The sequence below is a fragment of the Antechinus flavipes genome, chromosome 3 (assembly GCF_016432865.1).
Source record: "Antechinus flavipes isolate AdamAnt ecotype Samford, QLD, Australia chromosome 3, AdamAnt_v2, whole genome shotgun sequence".
Classification (NCBI taxonomy): domain Eukaryota; kingdom Metazoa; phylum Chordata; class Mammalia; order Dasyuromorphia; family Dasyuridae; genus Antechinus; species Antechinus flavipes.
The window spans coordinates 607614491-607631816 of NC_067400.1; the positions used below are offsets into that span (position 1 = coordinate 607614491).

General features: G+C 48.0%; 1 protein-coding gene across 1 annotated transcript in view; it reads left to right on the plus strand.

Moving 5' to 3' along the window:
- Positions 1 to 5048: 5048 nt before the first annotated feature.
- The window catches only part of PANK4 (pantothenate kinase 4 (inactive)), a 36477-nt gene continuing 24199 nt past the window's right edge, over positions 5049 to 17326 (plus strand). The window contains exons 1-4 of the mRNA XM_051988767.1: positions 5049 to 5190; positions 13684 to 13766; positions 14748 to 14962; positions 16691 to 16874. Coding sequence (XP_051844727.1) covers positions 5067 to 5190; positions 13684 to 13766; positions 14748 to 14962; positions 16691 to 16874 — 606 coding nt within the window. The 5' untranslated portion in view covers positions 5049 to 5066. The remainder of the gene's footprint in view (positions 5191 to 13683; positions 13767 to 14747; positions 14963 to 16690; positions 16875 to 17326) is intronic.

Sequence of the window (17326 nt, forward strand, 5' to 3'; positions counted from 1 at the left end):
TCTGTTTTTGTGATTTACTGGTTTATCTTTGGGAAAGCGGAGGGAGAGGGGTAGTCCTTGGATTCCGAAATCCAAGCTAACTGGGGGGTCTTCTGTGACTGGAGGGTGGGTGGGACGTTTGCAAAGGGAGGGAAGAAATAATAGACCCCGTTAGTCAGGCCCTGCTGGTTCTTTTATGAGGGAGAACAAGGAAGTTAATAGGCTTTATTTGAAACTTAGCTAAATCAAAGGTATGGGGGAGGGTGAATCCAAAACAAGTTGTCAGCTTCAAACCTTCATCCTGACCTCCATCCCTAATTTTCACCATTCCTACGTCCCCATCCCAGAAATAGGAGCTAGAAACTAGCATTAGCAATAAGCAGCCTGAGAAGAGTTGGGTGTGAGCAATGGTGAGTTACTTGCTGTGTGACCTTGGGTCAAGGTCGCTTTAAATAGAGCTAAAATGTTCTCACCTGTAAGATATGGAAACCTATCTCACAATAATCATAATCATCTGAAGGGAAAGAAATAACCTTAAAATATAGATTTAAGGTTTATAGACTATCACATCAAAATAGCACTGAAATGTATGCATTCTGAAAGGGGAATTGAAACTAGCTTTTTTTTGCCCTTTATCTGTTTCCCCAGGGCTTTAGCACAGTTGTCCTCCTGCACTTTATAGAAGCTTAATAAGTGTTCATGTTGACTTCAAGCTTGGGATTTAGTGTTTGTTATTTTTTGATTTTTGTTATTTTAGTTTTTCTATAGCCAGATCTATTATTTCATTGATTTATAGGCCACCACCTTCTGTGCACTCATTCAGAGTTTCCTTATGGCATCAAGAGGTTAAATGACTTAGCATCATGAAGCCAGTAGATAGCAGAAATCCCTGAATTTTGAGGCTTGCTCTCCATTACACAGTGATATCTATTATCACATCATGCATAATAGCTAATAACAGTTGACCTAAACTTTCGATTTTCAAGTCAGTTTTTTAAAATCCTTAGTTGAGCTATTTATACAAGGGAGTGGTTAGACTGTGTTCTGAAACTTTTCACAGTCTAATAAAGGTTATGAATCTCTTCTCAGAAATTTTTTAATGCATAAAATGTAGGGGGTACAAAGATAATGTATAATATTAAAACCTACAATTAACAAAAAATTAAAAAGTTCACAGATGCCAGATTAAGACCTCCTAGACTGAGAATAAGATTTCTAAACTCCCTGTGATGCTCGTTTAGAAATCTAGGGGTTTGGGAAGCTGAAATGGTCACCTGTCTATTTTATGTCCAGAAAAGTTTATACTTGGAACTGCCTCTTGAGTAGAAAAGGCAGCCATTTCTATTTGAAGTATAAAGCACAAGGAAGAGAGTTGAATTTTATGGCCCCTTCCTTCCTTCCTTCCTTCCTTCCTCCCTTCCTTCCTCCCTCCCGTAAAACTAGCAATCAGTAAGGAAAGTCATAGCACTAAAACTTTTATCAATTGACTCTCAATCTAGTGCACTTTCCACTGCACTAGACTACCTTACTTTTGGAATTTTCTCATTCATAAAATGGAGGCAAAAACTGTAAATGGAAGGAAAAAATGGAGGCTTAACAGGAATGTTGTAAGAAAAATATGATGTAAATGACAAAAGATGAGTTACAATATCCCTCTTGTTTTTACTCTTCCCCCTCTTATTTTTGTGTGTATGAGGCAATGAGGTCAAGTGAGTTGCTCAGGGTCACAGAGCTAGGAAGTGTTAAGTGTCTAAGGCCAAATTTAAAATCAGGTTCTACTGACTTCAGGGATTTAGCTCTATGTACTGTGCCTTCTAGCTGCCTCTACTCTCCCTTTTTAATGTTCAACATTCAGCAGGAATCTGACCTTGGGGCAGGTGCTCATCCTTGAGGAGATAAAATAAACGCCTATTAATTGAGTGACCTTTTTTCTTTTCTTTTTTGGCTAGGCAATCAAGGTTAAGTGGCTTGCCCTGGGTCACACAAGAGTGATCTTTTTTTTAAAAAAAAACTGGATGGGAGCTCTGCTTCACTATCAGTGTTGATTCAGGCCTTATTTACACTAGGAATCAAATCATCCAATCAGCTGAAAAAAATCCAGGCATTTCATTATAGGAAAAAAATTTTGAATGAGTTTGATGTCAGATCAATAGATGAGTATATATATAAATATAAATATATATATAAAATCCTATTCACTAGACTACAAACTCAGTTTTCAATATTCAATCATATGCTATGCACAAAAAATAAAATCTAACATCACAGTTTGATGAAGCTTTTGTGTAAACAAAATACACTTAGAATTCTCGAAATCTGCATCAAAAATTTCGAATAAGGAGTTTACATGCCAACATGCATCCCAACTAACAAAAATATATGACCAATAAGTATTTCCCATTGGATAAGTGGTCATAAAATATGAACAGACACATGTCAAAAGAAATATTCAAACTGTTAACAACCACAAGAAAAATGACTCCAAATCTCCAATAACAGACATGCAAATCAAAAGAAATCTGAGGTTTCATTTCACACTCAGCAGCCTGGCAAAGATGATAAAAGAGTCATTGTTGGAGGAACTAGGAAAAACCAGACATACACATATAGTGTTGATAGAACAAGGAATTGGTACAAGGATTCTGGAAAGCAATTTGGAATCACTCCAAGAAAATGGCTAACGTGGTCAGAGAGAAATCCACTGGTAGCTATATCTACCCCAGAAGTCAAAGACACAAAGAAAAGCCTAGTGTGTACCAAGATATTTTGGTAGTAGCCAAAAATTAAGAACAAAGAACAGTTAAACAAATAGTAGTACATCTGTGTAATTGAATATTACTGTAATATCAGTGTAATAACTGAAGAACAGGAAGAATCCTGAGAAGATGTGTGCAACCAGGTGAAGAGAGAAGTGAGCAGAACCAGAAAAACATCCCCTGTGATAAATGTAAAACTCAATCACAAATGAAATCGAATGTAATCCAATCGTAATGATTATGGGGGAAGGGAATAAAAGCTTGGAGAAACACCTTCTTGAGTCCTGTACCTCTTTAAGGAAGGCAGGGAGGTGCTCTTCTCATAAAGATGGCATCTACTCGCAGACTTGGTTGTTGCATTGCCATGTTTTGCTGCATTGCTTTTCCCCCTTCTTGCTCTCTCTTGAAATTCATCATTACAAGCATATTACTCCCTCTGGGCTCCCTCTCCCAGCTCCCACTTGGCACTGACAGCCTGAGTCCCCAGAGTAGGACTGACTACTTCTTCCCTGAGGGTTCGAGAAGTAACCTTGAAAGTGGGAGAGCTTTTCTGCCACCGCCATTCAGGAGCCCCCATGAGGTGTGTTCACCATTGATTGTCAGCCTTCATTAGCTCCTAACAAGAAGCATTTACTAAGCAGGTAGAACAGGTTTGTTTGGTATAAAATCAATTCTCTTAGAGTCTGAGACGCATTCTCTAATTGTAATATACACAGTGCCCATAGTGAGAGGAGATTCAAGTTGAGAGGGTTATAGGTGCAGCAAAGGGGTAACCCCTCTTCTTTTAAATACTGAAGGTCCTTTTCTTTCTTCATGGAGTCCTGATGAAGTCGCCCCCAAGTTTATTTAGCTCTCTGTTGAGCTCTGAAGGTCAGTATTCTTTCTATGGGAATCCTGAAAGCTGTCTTTCCTCAGTAACTCTAGTTTATCCTTGTTGTATCTCTTACAAAACATACCTGTTGTGTATAACTGTACACAATGGCACCATCCACAGGTGCTCTGGGTTCAGTGTTATGTATTTGTAGGGAAAGTCCAAATCTTCTCTCCTGTTAAAATTCACCACCCGGTCTTTCTCCTCCTTCTTCTCCCCATGGGGTGATTTTCTCTACTAACACTGGCTTGCTGCTGGGATGCTCCCTTCTCAACTGCTATATTAGGATGTATAATATCTATACATCTATATGTGTGTATAGGCTCAGAGGCCTATTCTTTCAGCCAATGGAAAAGTGTTTCCTGTATGGTATCATCTAATTTCATCCAATGATCAAAGTCTTTCTCTCCTCCTGTAGTGATTAAGGACTTGTTCATAGCTGGTTTACACTTTAAATTGATTAATTCAATAAATTTACCTAGTCCTTCTGTAATTACATTCATTTAGGTGAGAGTGTTCCACACACTTTCCTACCCTCACATAAGGAAATACTTTCTGCTTAGAAGAGGAAGAATATATTTGGAAATGAAAAGGATATGAAAATAAAAGGTAGCAATGAAATTCAGTACAAATAAAACTAGAAGATGAAGTCTTCTTAGTCTGCTTTGAAAAGGATGTCCTAAAGAAGTTGAGGAAGACACTAATCATGTTACCCTTTCTCCTGTTAGATTATATCTTCAGAATTATGTCCAGTTGTAGGTGTTGGATTTAAGGAAGACCATTGATAAATCAGAGAAACTCCAAGAAAAAATTCTTAATGATTTAAAGTCATCCCAAAGTAGAATATACTGCCTGGGGAAGTTTAAGCCACAAGCCTTAAGGATTCTGCAGAGATTTTTTTCAGGTACAATTGCTGAGGTTCTTTCCACCCTTCTAAATTGACTTGATCTAGGGGCAGCTAGGTGGCGCAGTGGATAGAGCACCAGCTCTGAGGTCAGGAGGACCTGAGTTCAAATCCCTTCACTTCTCTCCGTGCCTCAGTTTCTCCCTTTGTAAAATTCAAGGGCTTAATGTCGCGTGCCCCTTTGAGGGTCCTTCCACAGCTCTCAGTCTATGACTTTGATGTCTCCCTAAATCCTCTTCCCAGGGCTGACCAGAGCCAGACGAAGTAATCTCAGGGTTTTCTCCCTTTGTAAAATTCAAGGGCTTAATGTCGCGTGCCCCTTTGAGGGTCCTTCCACAGCTCTCAGTCTATGACTTTGATGTCTCCCTAAATCCTCTTCCCAGGGCTGACCAGAGCCAGACGAAGTAATCTCAGGGTTTTAGAAAGAATCCGGAGGCAACCTGTCCAGCAGGACCTCATTAGCATAAACTATTCGACGAGGGGGTGGGGTCTATTAACATTCAAATACATGCGCATATATCTGCATGGCTGATGAGGCTGGCCAGGCAGATTCAAAATGGCGGAGTGTGGAGCGAGCAGCAGCGGCAGCAGCGGGGACAGCCTGGACAAGAGCATCACCCTCCCGCCGGACGAGATCTTCCGCAACTTGGAGAACGCCAAGCGCTTCGCCATAGACATAGGTAGCGGGGGGCCGAGGGGCCCGAGAGCGGGGCGGGGTGGACGAGGCCGGGGCTGTCCGTCCCCGGTACCGGTGAACTAGGGGGAGGTGGGGGACGGACGAAGGGCGGGGGGAGGAGGAGAGGCAGGGCGGGGGAACTCCGTGGGAGCAACCGCAGGGCCTCACGGGGACTGTAGTTTCTCCGGCGGCCTCCGGACCGGCAGCGGGTGCGCCACGGGACTACCGACCCCAGCAGCCCCAGCTGCGGGCCAGGAGAACGAGGCACGGCGGGAAATGGAGTCCTCGATCCCGCGCCCTCGGGGCCGGAGACCGGCGGGGAGACTACAAGACCCGAGAGGCAGCGGGGCCAGGCCAGGCCCGGCCCGTCCTGGCCGGTCGTGTGGGTCCCCGCGGGAGGGGGGGGGGGGTCCGAGTCGGGTGGGGAGGGGGAGGGAAGAGGTAAACAACAGTCAGCTGGAATTCAGTAGGGTCCCCCTCCGACCCCCCCAAGTCCGTCAAACTGCCCCTCCTCCCAGGGTCTTTCACCCGCTCACAGCGCTGGGTCCTCTCATAAACACCCACAGCCCCCAGACCAACCACCATTCCCTCCAGAACCCCGAGGACCCCACTAGCCCTTCGCACTCCCCTTCCCCCAGCGGGTCCTTCATCCCTCCCCCTTCCCCAGCGCCCGGCCTGGATGTCCACCCAGTGCTAACCCTTCGTTCCTTCCAGCCCTCCACCCCCTTCTTCTTCCCTCCTTCATCTTTTCCTCTATCACTTTATTTCCAATTCTCTCTTAGCTCCCTCGGCAGCTGGTCGCTGCTTTCCCTCCATTCCCCCGCCCCGGTCAGTGGGTCACTAGGCATTTCTTAAGGGCCGGTGACGGGCCAGCTTTGGGGGCGAGCGCTGACTTCCCGGCAGGGCTTCTGGAGAAGGTGGCGTTTGAGGGGGAAACTCCGAGATGGGGTGGGGAGGGGGGGCCGGGCGGATCCTGGCGGAAGCCAGGGCTTTAGGGGGGCCTCGGGGAACCGCGGGGGGGGGGGGGCGGGTCTCGGGGCCTCCCGTTGCCCTTCTTTGTTCTCCATCCCATCCCGGGGGGCTGGCCCCCCACCCCCATGGAGCCCCTGGCCTCCCTCATCCCCCAGGACCCGCTGGGCCAGTGCTGCCCCAGTGACCGTGGCCAGCCCCGTTAGGCCCCTGGCCTTGGCTGAGACCTCCCAGCTGTGAGTCTGCCCGGTGGCTGCAGCACCCCAAAAGTGGTGGGCCCTTCCAGCGGCTCAGCCCTCCCTCCCTGGGCTGGGGCTCGGGACTCCCCCGAGGCCCCAGGAGTCGAGGAAGGGCCTGCCATGTGCCAGGGCTGGCTCCTGTTTGTTTGGTCTGTTTGGTTTCCTGGTTTTTCCCCAGTGAAATTGTGAACAGCTGGAAGAAGTGGGGGAGGGGAAAGTGGGGGCTGCCAGGAGGGGAGGCCCAGCTTGAGGAGCAGGGAGAAGGGGCGACGCTTTCTTGCTTTGGCGTGTGTGCCCGGCCTCTCTCCGGGGGCACACTTGTCCCGGTCAGAAAACAGGGGAGCGGGGAGGGTTCTGGGAATCCCTTCAGGAGCCCCCGGGGCCCGGACTCTTCCTGGGCTCCGGCCCGTGCCAGGAAGTCCTGGGGCCGGGGCCGCTTCCTTTTCCATAGCCTTGTAACAGTTAGAGAGCAGCCGGGACTGGCACCGGTTCCAGTCTGAGTTTGCTTTACCAACAACAAGCCTCCTGAGCGCAGGAGCCCGGCCGGGAGCAGCCCCAGCTCCCTTCCAGCACCTGGGCCTCCCTGGGAGGGGCGGCGCCCGAGCTCTTGGAGGGCCTCCCTAGGAGGTCGGCAAAAAGGAGGGCCTGCCCAGAGTGGGACTAGAGGCGGCATTGGGGGCAGAGCCTGAGCAACAAGGGGCCATCAGCTTGCTCACGTCGTCGATGTCCGGTGTCATGCCCCATAAACGCCCCGTCCAGCCGAGGGGCCAGACCATTGGTGTTTGTGGCAGGGAGATCCGGGGCGCTCGCCGCTTCTGGGGAGTCATGAGCTCCTCGGCGCCTTGTCATATGCTCGGGGATTTAGGACCACCGGCTTGGGAGCTGAAGGAGACTTCCGAGGTGCTCCCAGCCAGCCGGGAGCAGGAGAGGGACTGAGGGTGAAACTCTGGGTCAGGGAGCACCTAGCACGTCTGATTCCGGAGTAAGTCTTTGGCATAAAGAGATGGGCTTCAAACCACGGGCCCCAGCCTCCTTTTGCCTTTGAAAAACTTGGAGGAAAGGCGACAGGCATTTCTTCTAGGCCCCTTGGTTTTAAGTATTGTTACAGGTGAGTTATTTTTGAACATATCTCCTTAACTGCCAGAGTTGAAAAGTTAAAGAAAAAGCAGAACTTGAGATTTACATAGTAATTGAAGGTTTTCCAAAGCTCTTTACAAATATTAACTTACTTGAGCCTTATAAACAACCTTGGGAGGAAGGGGCTGTTTTTGCCCCCATTTTACAGATGAGGAAACTGAGGCAACAGAGGGGTTTTGTACTAGAGTCTGAGGCCAGATGGGGATCCAGAAGACTGGGGCTCCCGAGTCCTGTGCTAATAATTAACAGAACCACTGTGAAGCTACCAAGGGTTAGCCCAAGGAGCTTTCTTCTACAGGAAGTTGGTGATTAGGGCTAGAGCAGGACACTCTGGAAGTGTCCAGGGCTGAAGCTGGAGAAACTAGCAAAGGCTGCCTAACTGAACCTTGAGCAACTTGCCCATGGAGTGGAGAATGCGGAAGAGATGACCTGTCCAGAAAGGTAGGAGGAGGGCTCAGGTTATTAAGGTGGGCTCTGCTGCAGCATGGCTGGTTCCGGAGGGGCCTGGGCCTCCCTGCCATCTCTTGCCCGCCCCTGACCCCGTTCTCTTGCTGAGAACTTTCCCATGGTGCTAGTGAAGGGCTTGCCCTGAATCACTCCCATGAGGCTGCTGCATTTGGGCAGACCGGGGGTGGTTTGGACCCCGTTTCAGCAGCGTGGTAGGAAGTGAAGCTGGATTTCCAAGGGCTCTGGGCCTGGATGGCTGGGCAGGCCTTCTTTGGGTGGACAGCAAGTATGTTCTTAGAAGTTGGTGAGAATAGGAAGTTGTTCTTTGCTTCATCCTAGATTTGCTGGTTTTTTCCCTCTTGGTTTTCCTGACTTGGGGGGGGGGGCGGTAATGGTGGTGGGGTGCAATCTGACTCGGCGTTTGAGAAGAAAAGCTGGGCAGTGAGCAAGTGGGAAAATGCAGTTCGCCGAGGAGCATTTCAGCAGCAGGTGTTTGTACTTGTGCACAAAGCTCGGCAGGAAGAAAGGTTCTCCTGAGACCATTTCTTCCCTGGAGGAGTCTCTCTCCTTAGTCACTTGGGCATTTGTAGCACTTTGGTGAGGGGAAGGTCAGAGAGAACCAGTGGCTTTAAAATTAGGCTTGTGGAGTTTGCAGAAATAGAATTCCTATTCTTCACTGGCTCCGTACTGCTGCCAAGGAGGAAGATTATCTCGGGCAAGTTTGTTCCTCTCTCTTGGCCCTGATTTCCTCACCTGTAAAATGAGAAATGTAAAAAGTGTTTCAGATGTTAGGGATGCCTTTTTTTTTTTTTTTAAATCACTTTCATTTCCGAATCTGTCCCTCTTTAGAATCCCGGGAGCCATCTCCCTGCAAACAGTAAACATCGATGTAGCAAAGATAAGGAGGGAGGAGAGGCAGTTCAGCAAAACTAACACATCAGCAGTGGCTGAAAGGATATTCAGTGTTCCCCACCCATAGTCTTTCCCTCCCTTTACAAAAAAAGACAGATGTTCATTTTATTGTTGTTTGGGGGAGACACATTTGCTGACCCCTTCACCTTCTGAGAGCCTCATGATGTGCTAATAAATCCAAGTTACTAATACTAATAATAAAAATCATGCAAGGTTATAAAACCATCTAGAAAGGGCATATCCGTCTATGGCTGCGCTAGTTGGTTCTGCCAAGCTGAACAACTGGACAGCTGGGGTTCTGAATCCCTAGATTATTCCCTTCCAGCTCCCAATCTCTGGTCTTTTGTTTTGAATAAATAGGGAACGCTAATAATTAATACTAGCTTGTGTGCTGCACGGAGGACAAAGTACCTTTTCACAATAACCAAGTGAAAGTCTAATTATTCCCCTTTCCAGATGAGAAAACAAAAGTGGGATTGCTAAAGGGCCGCCCACAGTCACCTGAGGAACCCGTGAGAGCAGAGTCTCCAACCCAGGGGTTCTGAGTCCCAGCCTGGCAGTCTTTTCACTCCCTGCAGTCATCCTAAGGCAGTCTAAAATCCTGAAGTACAAATGGAAGCCCCTTCCTCAAGGGCAGGGAGTTCTTTTGCCATTCTTGGTATCCCTGGCACACAGTGGGTGCTTAATAAATGCTCATTGACTCACTGACCCTTTCAAGAAGCAGATCTGAAATCTGCCTTTGGAAGCCAGAGGTCTCAAATTCAGCTCATTCGAGTGATTGATGGAGTAGCTGAGAAGCCACCAGTTGGAATTAGGGCTTTCCCTGAATGTCAAAGTTGAAGCACGGTTTTCAAAGCAGTAAGGGGATATTTTTAGTTCTGGTTTTTAATCCCTCTTTTTAAAAAAAAGTCTCCCTTCTCCTTACGTGTAATGTTCTTGAGCTTATTGCCAGGAACAAGTGATGGAGTTTGTTTCATTCCTTCAGAAGCCCCCACGTGAGTAAGAGCTCAGAGCCAGGGGCCAGCCCAGCAGATTGGCGCACCGGCATGGTCATTCTCCATCCCCACTGGTTTCCACCCTTTCCCTGCACCAGCCTTTATGATGGGGTCAGAAAACCCGAGTTAGCGCATCGGATGTTCTCGGCAAAGCTTTCTCATTTTCTCAGACCGAGGCCAGCCGTGTTGAATCAAAGAGCCAAAGATGAGCCGGGACAGTGTGTTTATCTCGGCACTGACCTGGCCCAAAAGGAAGGCAGAGGATTGGAAACCGAGGGGCTCTGATGGGCGGCCTGCCTCACGGCTTTTCTGAATCCTGTGTCTGGTGTGCGAGAGGCAGCGGGCAGTGTACCCGGACAAAACTGGCAGGAGACAGATGGAGGCAAAGGGGATTTCTCTTTCCAGGCCTAGAGCAGCCCCGGCTGTCCATTTAATAGCAAACACTCCCCTTCCTCTGTATCCAAACAGGTCTTCATATGCAGGGATAGCCGTTATCCCTACTCTGGTCCACGGTGCTGGGCTAAGTCCTCCACCAGGTGCATGTGGGTCAGAACCACGCAGGTCCCATTTGGAGTACCCTGTGCGTTTTTTATTCACTAAGAACTTTTTGGTACGAAACATGCTTTCCCTTTGTATGCACCAGAGTCATCGGAGCCGTGATATTGCGAGGTCCCTTGTGTCCCAGGGCGCTTCAGAGACAGGCAGCTGGTGCACCAGGGTGCAGAGGTGACCTTGTCCGCCTCACCCCCTTACCTGTCAAAGGGGGCAGTAATGAGGCCTCCCAGGTGGTGTGAGAGTCAAGCACTTGGCCAAAGGCACTTAGGAGAAGCTCAATGAATGCTCATGCCTTGATCTCCCTCTGTGGTCACTGGTACCTGTGATAATGTTCTGAATGATGGGAAATCTTCTCTAAGTGACAGTGGCCGGCCGTGTGTCTGTGTCCTAGGTGACCAGGGTGGGGGGCAGGCTGAAGCCCAGAAGGGGAGATTGGGCTGGGGCCCCTCTGGAAGGGGGAGGAGGCCCCAGAGGGCTTTGGGATGAACAGCTGTCCACAAGTGTGGCAGACCCTGGAGGCCTCAATGAGGCAGGGCAGCTGCTGGGCGAGGCTCAGCTTTTTGGTGGGTTGTAGGAAAGACCTTTGTCCCGGGGGACAGCCTCTGAGAGACTCCCCAGCTCGGGCTCAGGGAGAGGGCCTGCTCCCCGCCCCCAGCTGAGGAGCAGGCGCGATAGCCCTGGGTGTTTTCAGGGCTCTGCTATGTGCCCCTTGGACTGGGGCTGTGCATTTATAGGGAAGGTGTCTTTGGGCTCAGCAGCCCAGAGCTCTTTGTTATAAGAAGGATCCCCTAATTCATCCACTTCTCCAATGTTCTGGTTTACTTGTCACTTGAGGGTGCAGACTTTCTGGATGTGGCTTCTGGGAGCAGCGAGTGTTGGAACCAGCCTGGGCTGTGACCCGGGTCTCAGCTGGAGGAGCCAGTGGTGGAATCTAACTCCTGTGCTCCTCCTGGTCTCTTACCTGTTTTAAAGAGCACAGGTAGTACTGCCTAGGAAATGGATGAAATAACAATTTTTAGGAGCTCTTTGAATGACCATAGTTTGACATCATTTGAGGAAGAGGGGAGATGCAAGGACCATCTCTGTCTCATTACAAGACACTTGAGATGAAGGGGTTTGTGTGTGAGTGAGTGAGAGAGAGAGAGAGAGAGAGAGAGAGAGAGAGAGAGAAGGAAGAAAAGGGGCAAATTATAAAGGAAAATATTTTAGTTTGGGGGCCATGTGTTAGTGCATGTTTGAGACTAAATTAGTATTCTAAGCATGCAAGCTTTCTGAATGTACTTATGTATCCTAGGTCATTTGGTGTCAAATTATAATGTGTTCTAGTAAAGTATTCAATCATTTGCAAAACAAAAAGTTTTAAAATAACTTGTGATGCTTGCCAGTGTCACCATGATCACTGAAATGTTTTTGAGGGAGATGATTCACTTTACTTGGCCCCCGTGATCTGAACTCGGAGCAGTAAGCTGGAATTACAGGGCATCCTAGCTTGATGTAAGGACAGATGCCCCAGCTGATAGGCTGGGAAGGGGCAACAACCACTTCTGGACTTCTACAAGCTGATCCAGCCCTTCCTCCTTTGGAGAGTTTGTTCCATTCTTTCCTTCCATGTCCTGGGCAAAAACCAGCTTCCCTACAAGTCATTTTGGAATGTTCTGATTTTAGTCCATAGAATCATAGCTGGGAGGAATCATTAAACTCATCTAGTAAAATTCTTCATTCCCAGCTTCCACTAGGTCACAATAATACCTCATTTGGGGATAATGTGGAAGGGATTTCTTTCATTTTGTTTGCCGTCATTCCTGAAGCTAAAAGTTTCTTCCTGAACCAACTCATCCTTACACACATGCTCTCCTCTTCCCTTCGTCTTTTTCCCTTCTTCTTTCCCTCCCTCTTTTTCCCTTCTTCTTTCCTCCTCTTTTTCCCCTTCCTCTTCCCCTCCCTCTTTTTCCCCTTCCTCTTCCCCTCCCTCTTTTTCCCTTCCTCTTCCCCTCCTTCTTTTCCCCTTCCTCTTCCCCTCCCTCTTTTCCCCTTCCTCTTCCCCTCCCTCTTTTTCCCTTCCTCTTCCCCTCCCTCTTTTTCCCTTCCTCTTCCCCTCCCTCTTTTTCCTTCCTCTTCCCCTCCCTCTTTTTCCCTTCTTCTTCCCCTCCTTTTTCCTTTCCTCTTCCCTTCCTTTTCCCCTTCCTCTTTCCCTCCTTTTTCCTTTCCTCTTCCCTTCCTTTTCCCCTTCCTTTTCCCTTCTTCTTTCCCTTCCTCTTCCCCTCCCTCTTTTTCCCCTTCTTCTCTCTCTTCCCTTTCTCCCTCCCTCCCTTCCTCTTCCTCTTTGTTTTGTGTCAAAGTAGAAGCCATTGACTATCTGCCCTTGAAAGCAGGTGACTCCTCAGATAATCTGATTTGATCTCCACATTGTTTATTTCAGGAAGATTCTCCTTCTTCCTAGTTTGCAGCTCAAGATTAGCTGCCAAAATTTGCTAGGCAGTAGGATTTTTAAAGGAAGTAACTTATTTTTGTCAGGGTAGGGAATTGGGACTTTGAAACCAACCATTTGATTGCTTTTGGTTATTCCTGGTCAGTTAACTCATCCTCAAATCTTTTATGAAGCTCTTGCTTTGGATTTATTAGGTTCTGTGTGCTTTGGGCTGGGGCTGGGGATATCCTCATGGAGCTTCCATTCTTCCCTTGAAAGATGATATTAAAGCTTCATTTGGGTGAGCAGTTCTTTTGAAATCATTAAAAACCTCATTTCTTCAGCTGTGTGTATTGGGACATTGGTTCCATTGGCAGCCAGTTCACTGAGGAAAGTTGTCAATTATAAAGCTTTTCAGTGAAAACATTGGCAGTGATGTCACAGGGCCTGAGAACGGAGACCCAGTTTTCCTTCACTCGGGGGCGGTGTCAGTCTTTAACTCTGAAGTGGAGTGATAGCCTCTGTCATCTAAGCTAAGTGAGATGGGACATGTTCTCGAATCATAGATGGGAATGGGCTGGACACCTCATCCCCTCCTTTCTGAGCACCCAGAGCCTGCATCTTGTCCTTGGTGAGTGCGTGCATCCCTTGCTACCGCCATCCTGCAGGAAGAGTGAAAGGGGAAAATATATTCACATATGCTTATCCCTTTGTCTACATGTTTTTAATTTGCCACAGAATACTTTGTTAATAAAGTAAGAAGAAATTGAGAGTAGCTGAGAAATAAATGCTTCCCTGCCCTGGTTCTGAATTGTTTTTGATCTTTTTACCCACAGGTGGATCATTAACCAAATTGGCTTATTATTCAACTGTACAGCACAAAGTAGCCAAAGTGAGATCTTTTGACCACTCAGGAAAGGTAAAGACTTGAAGTTGGGCTGTCCCATCACAGTGTCCCTTGTAGCCCCTGCAAAATGCCCCCCAACCACAATTCATGGGTCTCTTTCCTTGGGCTTCCGCGGGAGGGATGAGAAGCAAGGCATCTGCCACAAATGAGAGCGGGTACCCCAAGGGGCTCAGAGTCAGCAAAGGCTTGACAGAAGGGGTATTGAGTCGGTGGAAGAGGGGTGGAGAGCAGCCTTTTCCAGTGTCTGGAGCCTGGAAATGGAGCGGGGAAATCCTGCCGAGCTGCAGCCCATCCTGGGGCCAGCAGCATCCCCTGCCGAGCACTGGCTTCCTTTTTTCCTCCTCTTTCCCCTGTCCTGCATCCCAGCTTAGCCCCGTCTTGGACTATGGGGCCAATGGGTTCAGGCAGGACCCGCTCCCTTGCTCTCCTTTTCAGCCTTCCTCTTTAGACTGAATGCTCCTTGGCCTGGTTGCCTTTAGGCATGAGCTCTTCCTACTTCCTACCTTAGGCCTGAAGTAGATTGAAAAGTCCTGCCTCTATAACAGCTTAGCAGAGCAAAAGAAAATGTGAAAGAAATGAATCCCTAAGATCCTCTTGTATGATATGGAGACAGGAAGGTCCGAGTTCAAATCCTGCCTCAGAAGCTTACTAGCTATGTGACTGATCCAGTCACTTATCTGTGCTGCAGGTTCTTCATCTGTAAAATGGGAATGATGATAGTAATAGTGAGCAGAGCCCTATTCTCCAGCTTGTTGAGAGAGACTGATGAGACAATCATCATGATAATAGCAGCTGGCATTGACATGTCTATAAGATTTATGAAGCGCTTCCCGTGTGCTTGCTGACTTGATTCACACAGCTCGCCCGGGAGGTACTTGTGGTCATTGTCCCCATTTTACAGAGGAGATGCTGTTTGGGTCGTGCTTTCCAGGGCCTGAAGGGCTGCCCACAAGCCTTCTGCCTATTGCTGAAATACTCTCGTGTTTTCTGCAGGATGCTGAACAGGAGCACGAGACTCCCTATGAAATCTCGGTGCAGGAAGAGATCAGTGCACGACTGCATTTCATCAAGTTTGAGAACACCTACATTGAAGCCTGCCTGGACTTCATCAAAGACCACCTCGTCAACACAGAAACAAAAGTGATCCAGGCCACAGGAGGCGGCGCTTATAAATTCAAAGACCTCATCGAGCAGAAGCTGCGGCTGAAGTAAGTGGGGGGCTGGAGGGAGGCAGAAACTGGATTCCAGGAGCTTGTTCTTATTGGGACAGAATTTAGAGATTGTACTTAAAATGTAAAGGGAAGGAATGTCCCTGTAAGCCTAGTGGTAAGCTCAGCGGGAGACCTGGAAGCCAATGATCAGGGTCTGCTGTCACCTTCAGGACATCTCTGGGAGCTGTCTCTTGGCACTGCTTCCAGAGCTGCCCTGGGACCCTGATGGTGCCAGAGGAGCCTGGGAAGCAAATTGGCTGTAAGTGCAGAGGCCCCTTGGTCACCTGAGCTCACCCACCAGGGGTCTGTGACAGGTGCAGGATGATAAAACAGTGTGTGTGACCTGTAGAGTAAGGGAAGGACTGAGCATCATGGGAAGGCTTGTGCTCATGGCCTGATGGGGACATCTTTGGGCAATGGTGACTCGAGCTTCTCCCACTTGACCATCGTCTCTCTGATTACGGAAAGGGCTCTTACAGAGTGGAGAATTACTACAGCCAAAACAGTCCTCACCTAGTGATTTAGGATGGTGACGATGAGCCTCTGTATCCGTAGTTTGGTAGGTTCTGGATGCTCAGACAGAGCTTGTCCTGGAATCATTCTTTTCTGTAGCAAGAATGAGGAGTAACAGAGGCAGCCCATGTTCTGCGTTGGTATCTGCTAAACATGAAGAAGAGCTAGGGAAAGGCTTTCTCCAGAATTTTGGGTAGTTCCCCTATGGAAATCCAAAGAGAGTCATGGATAATGATTACACAGGACAGTAGGGGAGGAGTAAGCTGCAATTTGCTTTATGGCTGGGAATGCCCACAGCAGGAATTTGAAGAGCCATTGAAATGGGGAAGTAGTCAATGGGCTATTTGCATTTGAAATTACGTGCCTTAGTTAATGTATTTGGCATCTGCCGTTTAACATGGCTGGGTGAGTGGTTAGGATCTGGACATGTTGGTCTGGCCAGTTGGGGATCTAGCTGAGGGATGTGGGGCAGATCTGAAAGAGTAGTTCTACTTGCAAACAAGAGAGAAATGGATTCTACTGTATACGGACCTCAATTTCCCTAGAAATGTCAATCTCTGAGGTTAGAATCATATGTACTATCCATGACTGAGCCAGTTATTCCATTGGAAAGTCACCGGTCTTCATGGTACCACGTCATGGAAAAGCAAGGACATAGATTTAAGCCACAGAGCCATGTTCTTCGAAATGTAAATTCTTTTAGGATCAAATTAGATAATTAATAGATAATAGATAATTGTATTAGAAATTTAGATTCTTGTTATCACCTCAGTGTGTCCCTCTTAAAAGGGGTCAGGTCCACTGGATCAGTGTTCAGCAGGATTTAGAACGGCTTTTATATTCTGTCTGTCTATTATTTATTTTTCTCTATTTACTATTTGTATGTATCTGCTATCCACTCATCCATCTACCTCTTTCTTTCTATGTCATTTATTTCTCTGTGTTATCTCTAGCAAATTAACTATCTACCCAGACAGCCACCAATCTGTCTTCCTTCTGTCTCTCTCTCCCTCCTTCCTTGTGTGTGTGTGTGTGTGTGTGTGTGTGTGTGTGTGTGTGTGTGTGTGTCTGTCTGTCTCTGTGCCTGTGTCTGTCTGTCTGTCTCTGTGCCTGTGTCTGTCTGTCTGTCTCTGTGCCTGTGTCTGTCTGTCTCACACACACATACACAGTTAAGAACTAACCTCTTGAAATAGTGCTTGATTTCCTTTTCAGAGTTGATAAGGAAGATGTGATGACTTGCCTGATAAAAGGGTGTAATTTTGTGCTAAAGAATATCCCGCATGAAGCATTCATGTACCAGAAGGATGCAGATCCTGAATTCCGGTTTCAGACTAACCACCCTAACATTTTCCCGTACCTCCTTGTCAACATTGGCTCTGGAGTTTCCATAGTGAAGGTGAGTGGAGGCTGCCAACCCAACCCCTGGTTCATTAGGGAGAGGACGACTCGCGGCTCAGGGCTGCTCCAAGGCCCTTCAGTGGAGGGCATCCTCTCTGTGACCTGGAGCAGATAATGCCCTTCTGCTGCCTCAGCCATACTGGCACCCCTCGCCCTCCAGGCTGGTGGAGCTCCCATGAGTTGCTGTGTGGAAAAGGCTGTTTCAGCTTGGAAGTATAGAGGGAAGCCGAGCCCTCAGTTCTCCATGATGCTGTGGCCTTGTACTGGCTCAATGGCTTGTCTTGCTCAAGGAGTTGGGGGTACCCAATAGAGAGTAAGGGACTCAATCCCTTCTTTAGCCGTCTGTCTTTTCCTCCTAAAGCAAAGCAGCCAGTAGAGGAGCTCCTTGAAGCTGCTGCCGGCTAGCCCCTGGCCCTTTTAGAGGCAGGCCCCCTGCTCTGGGTCCAGTCG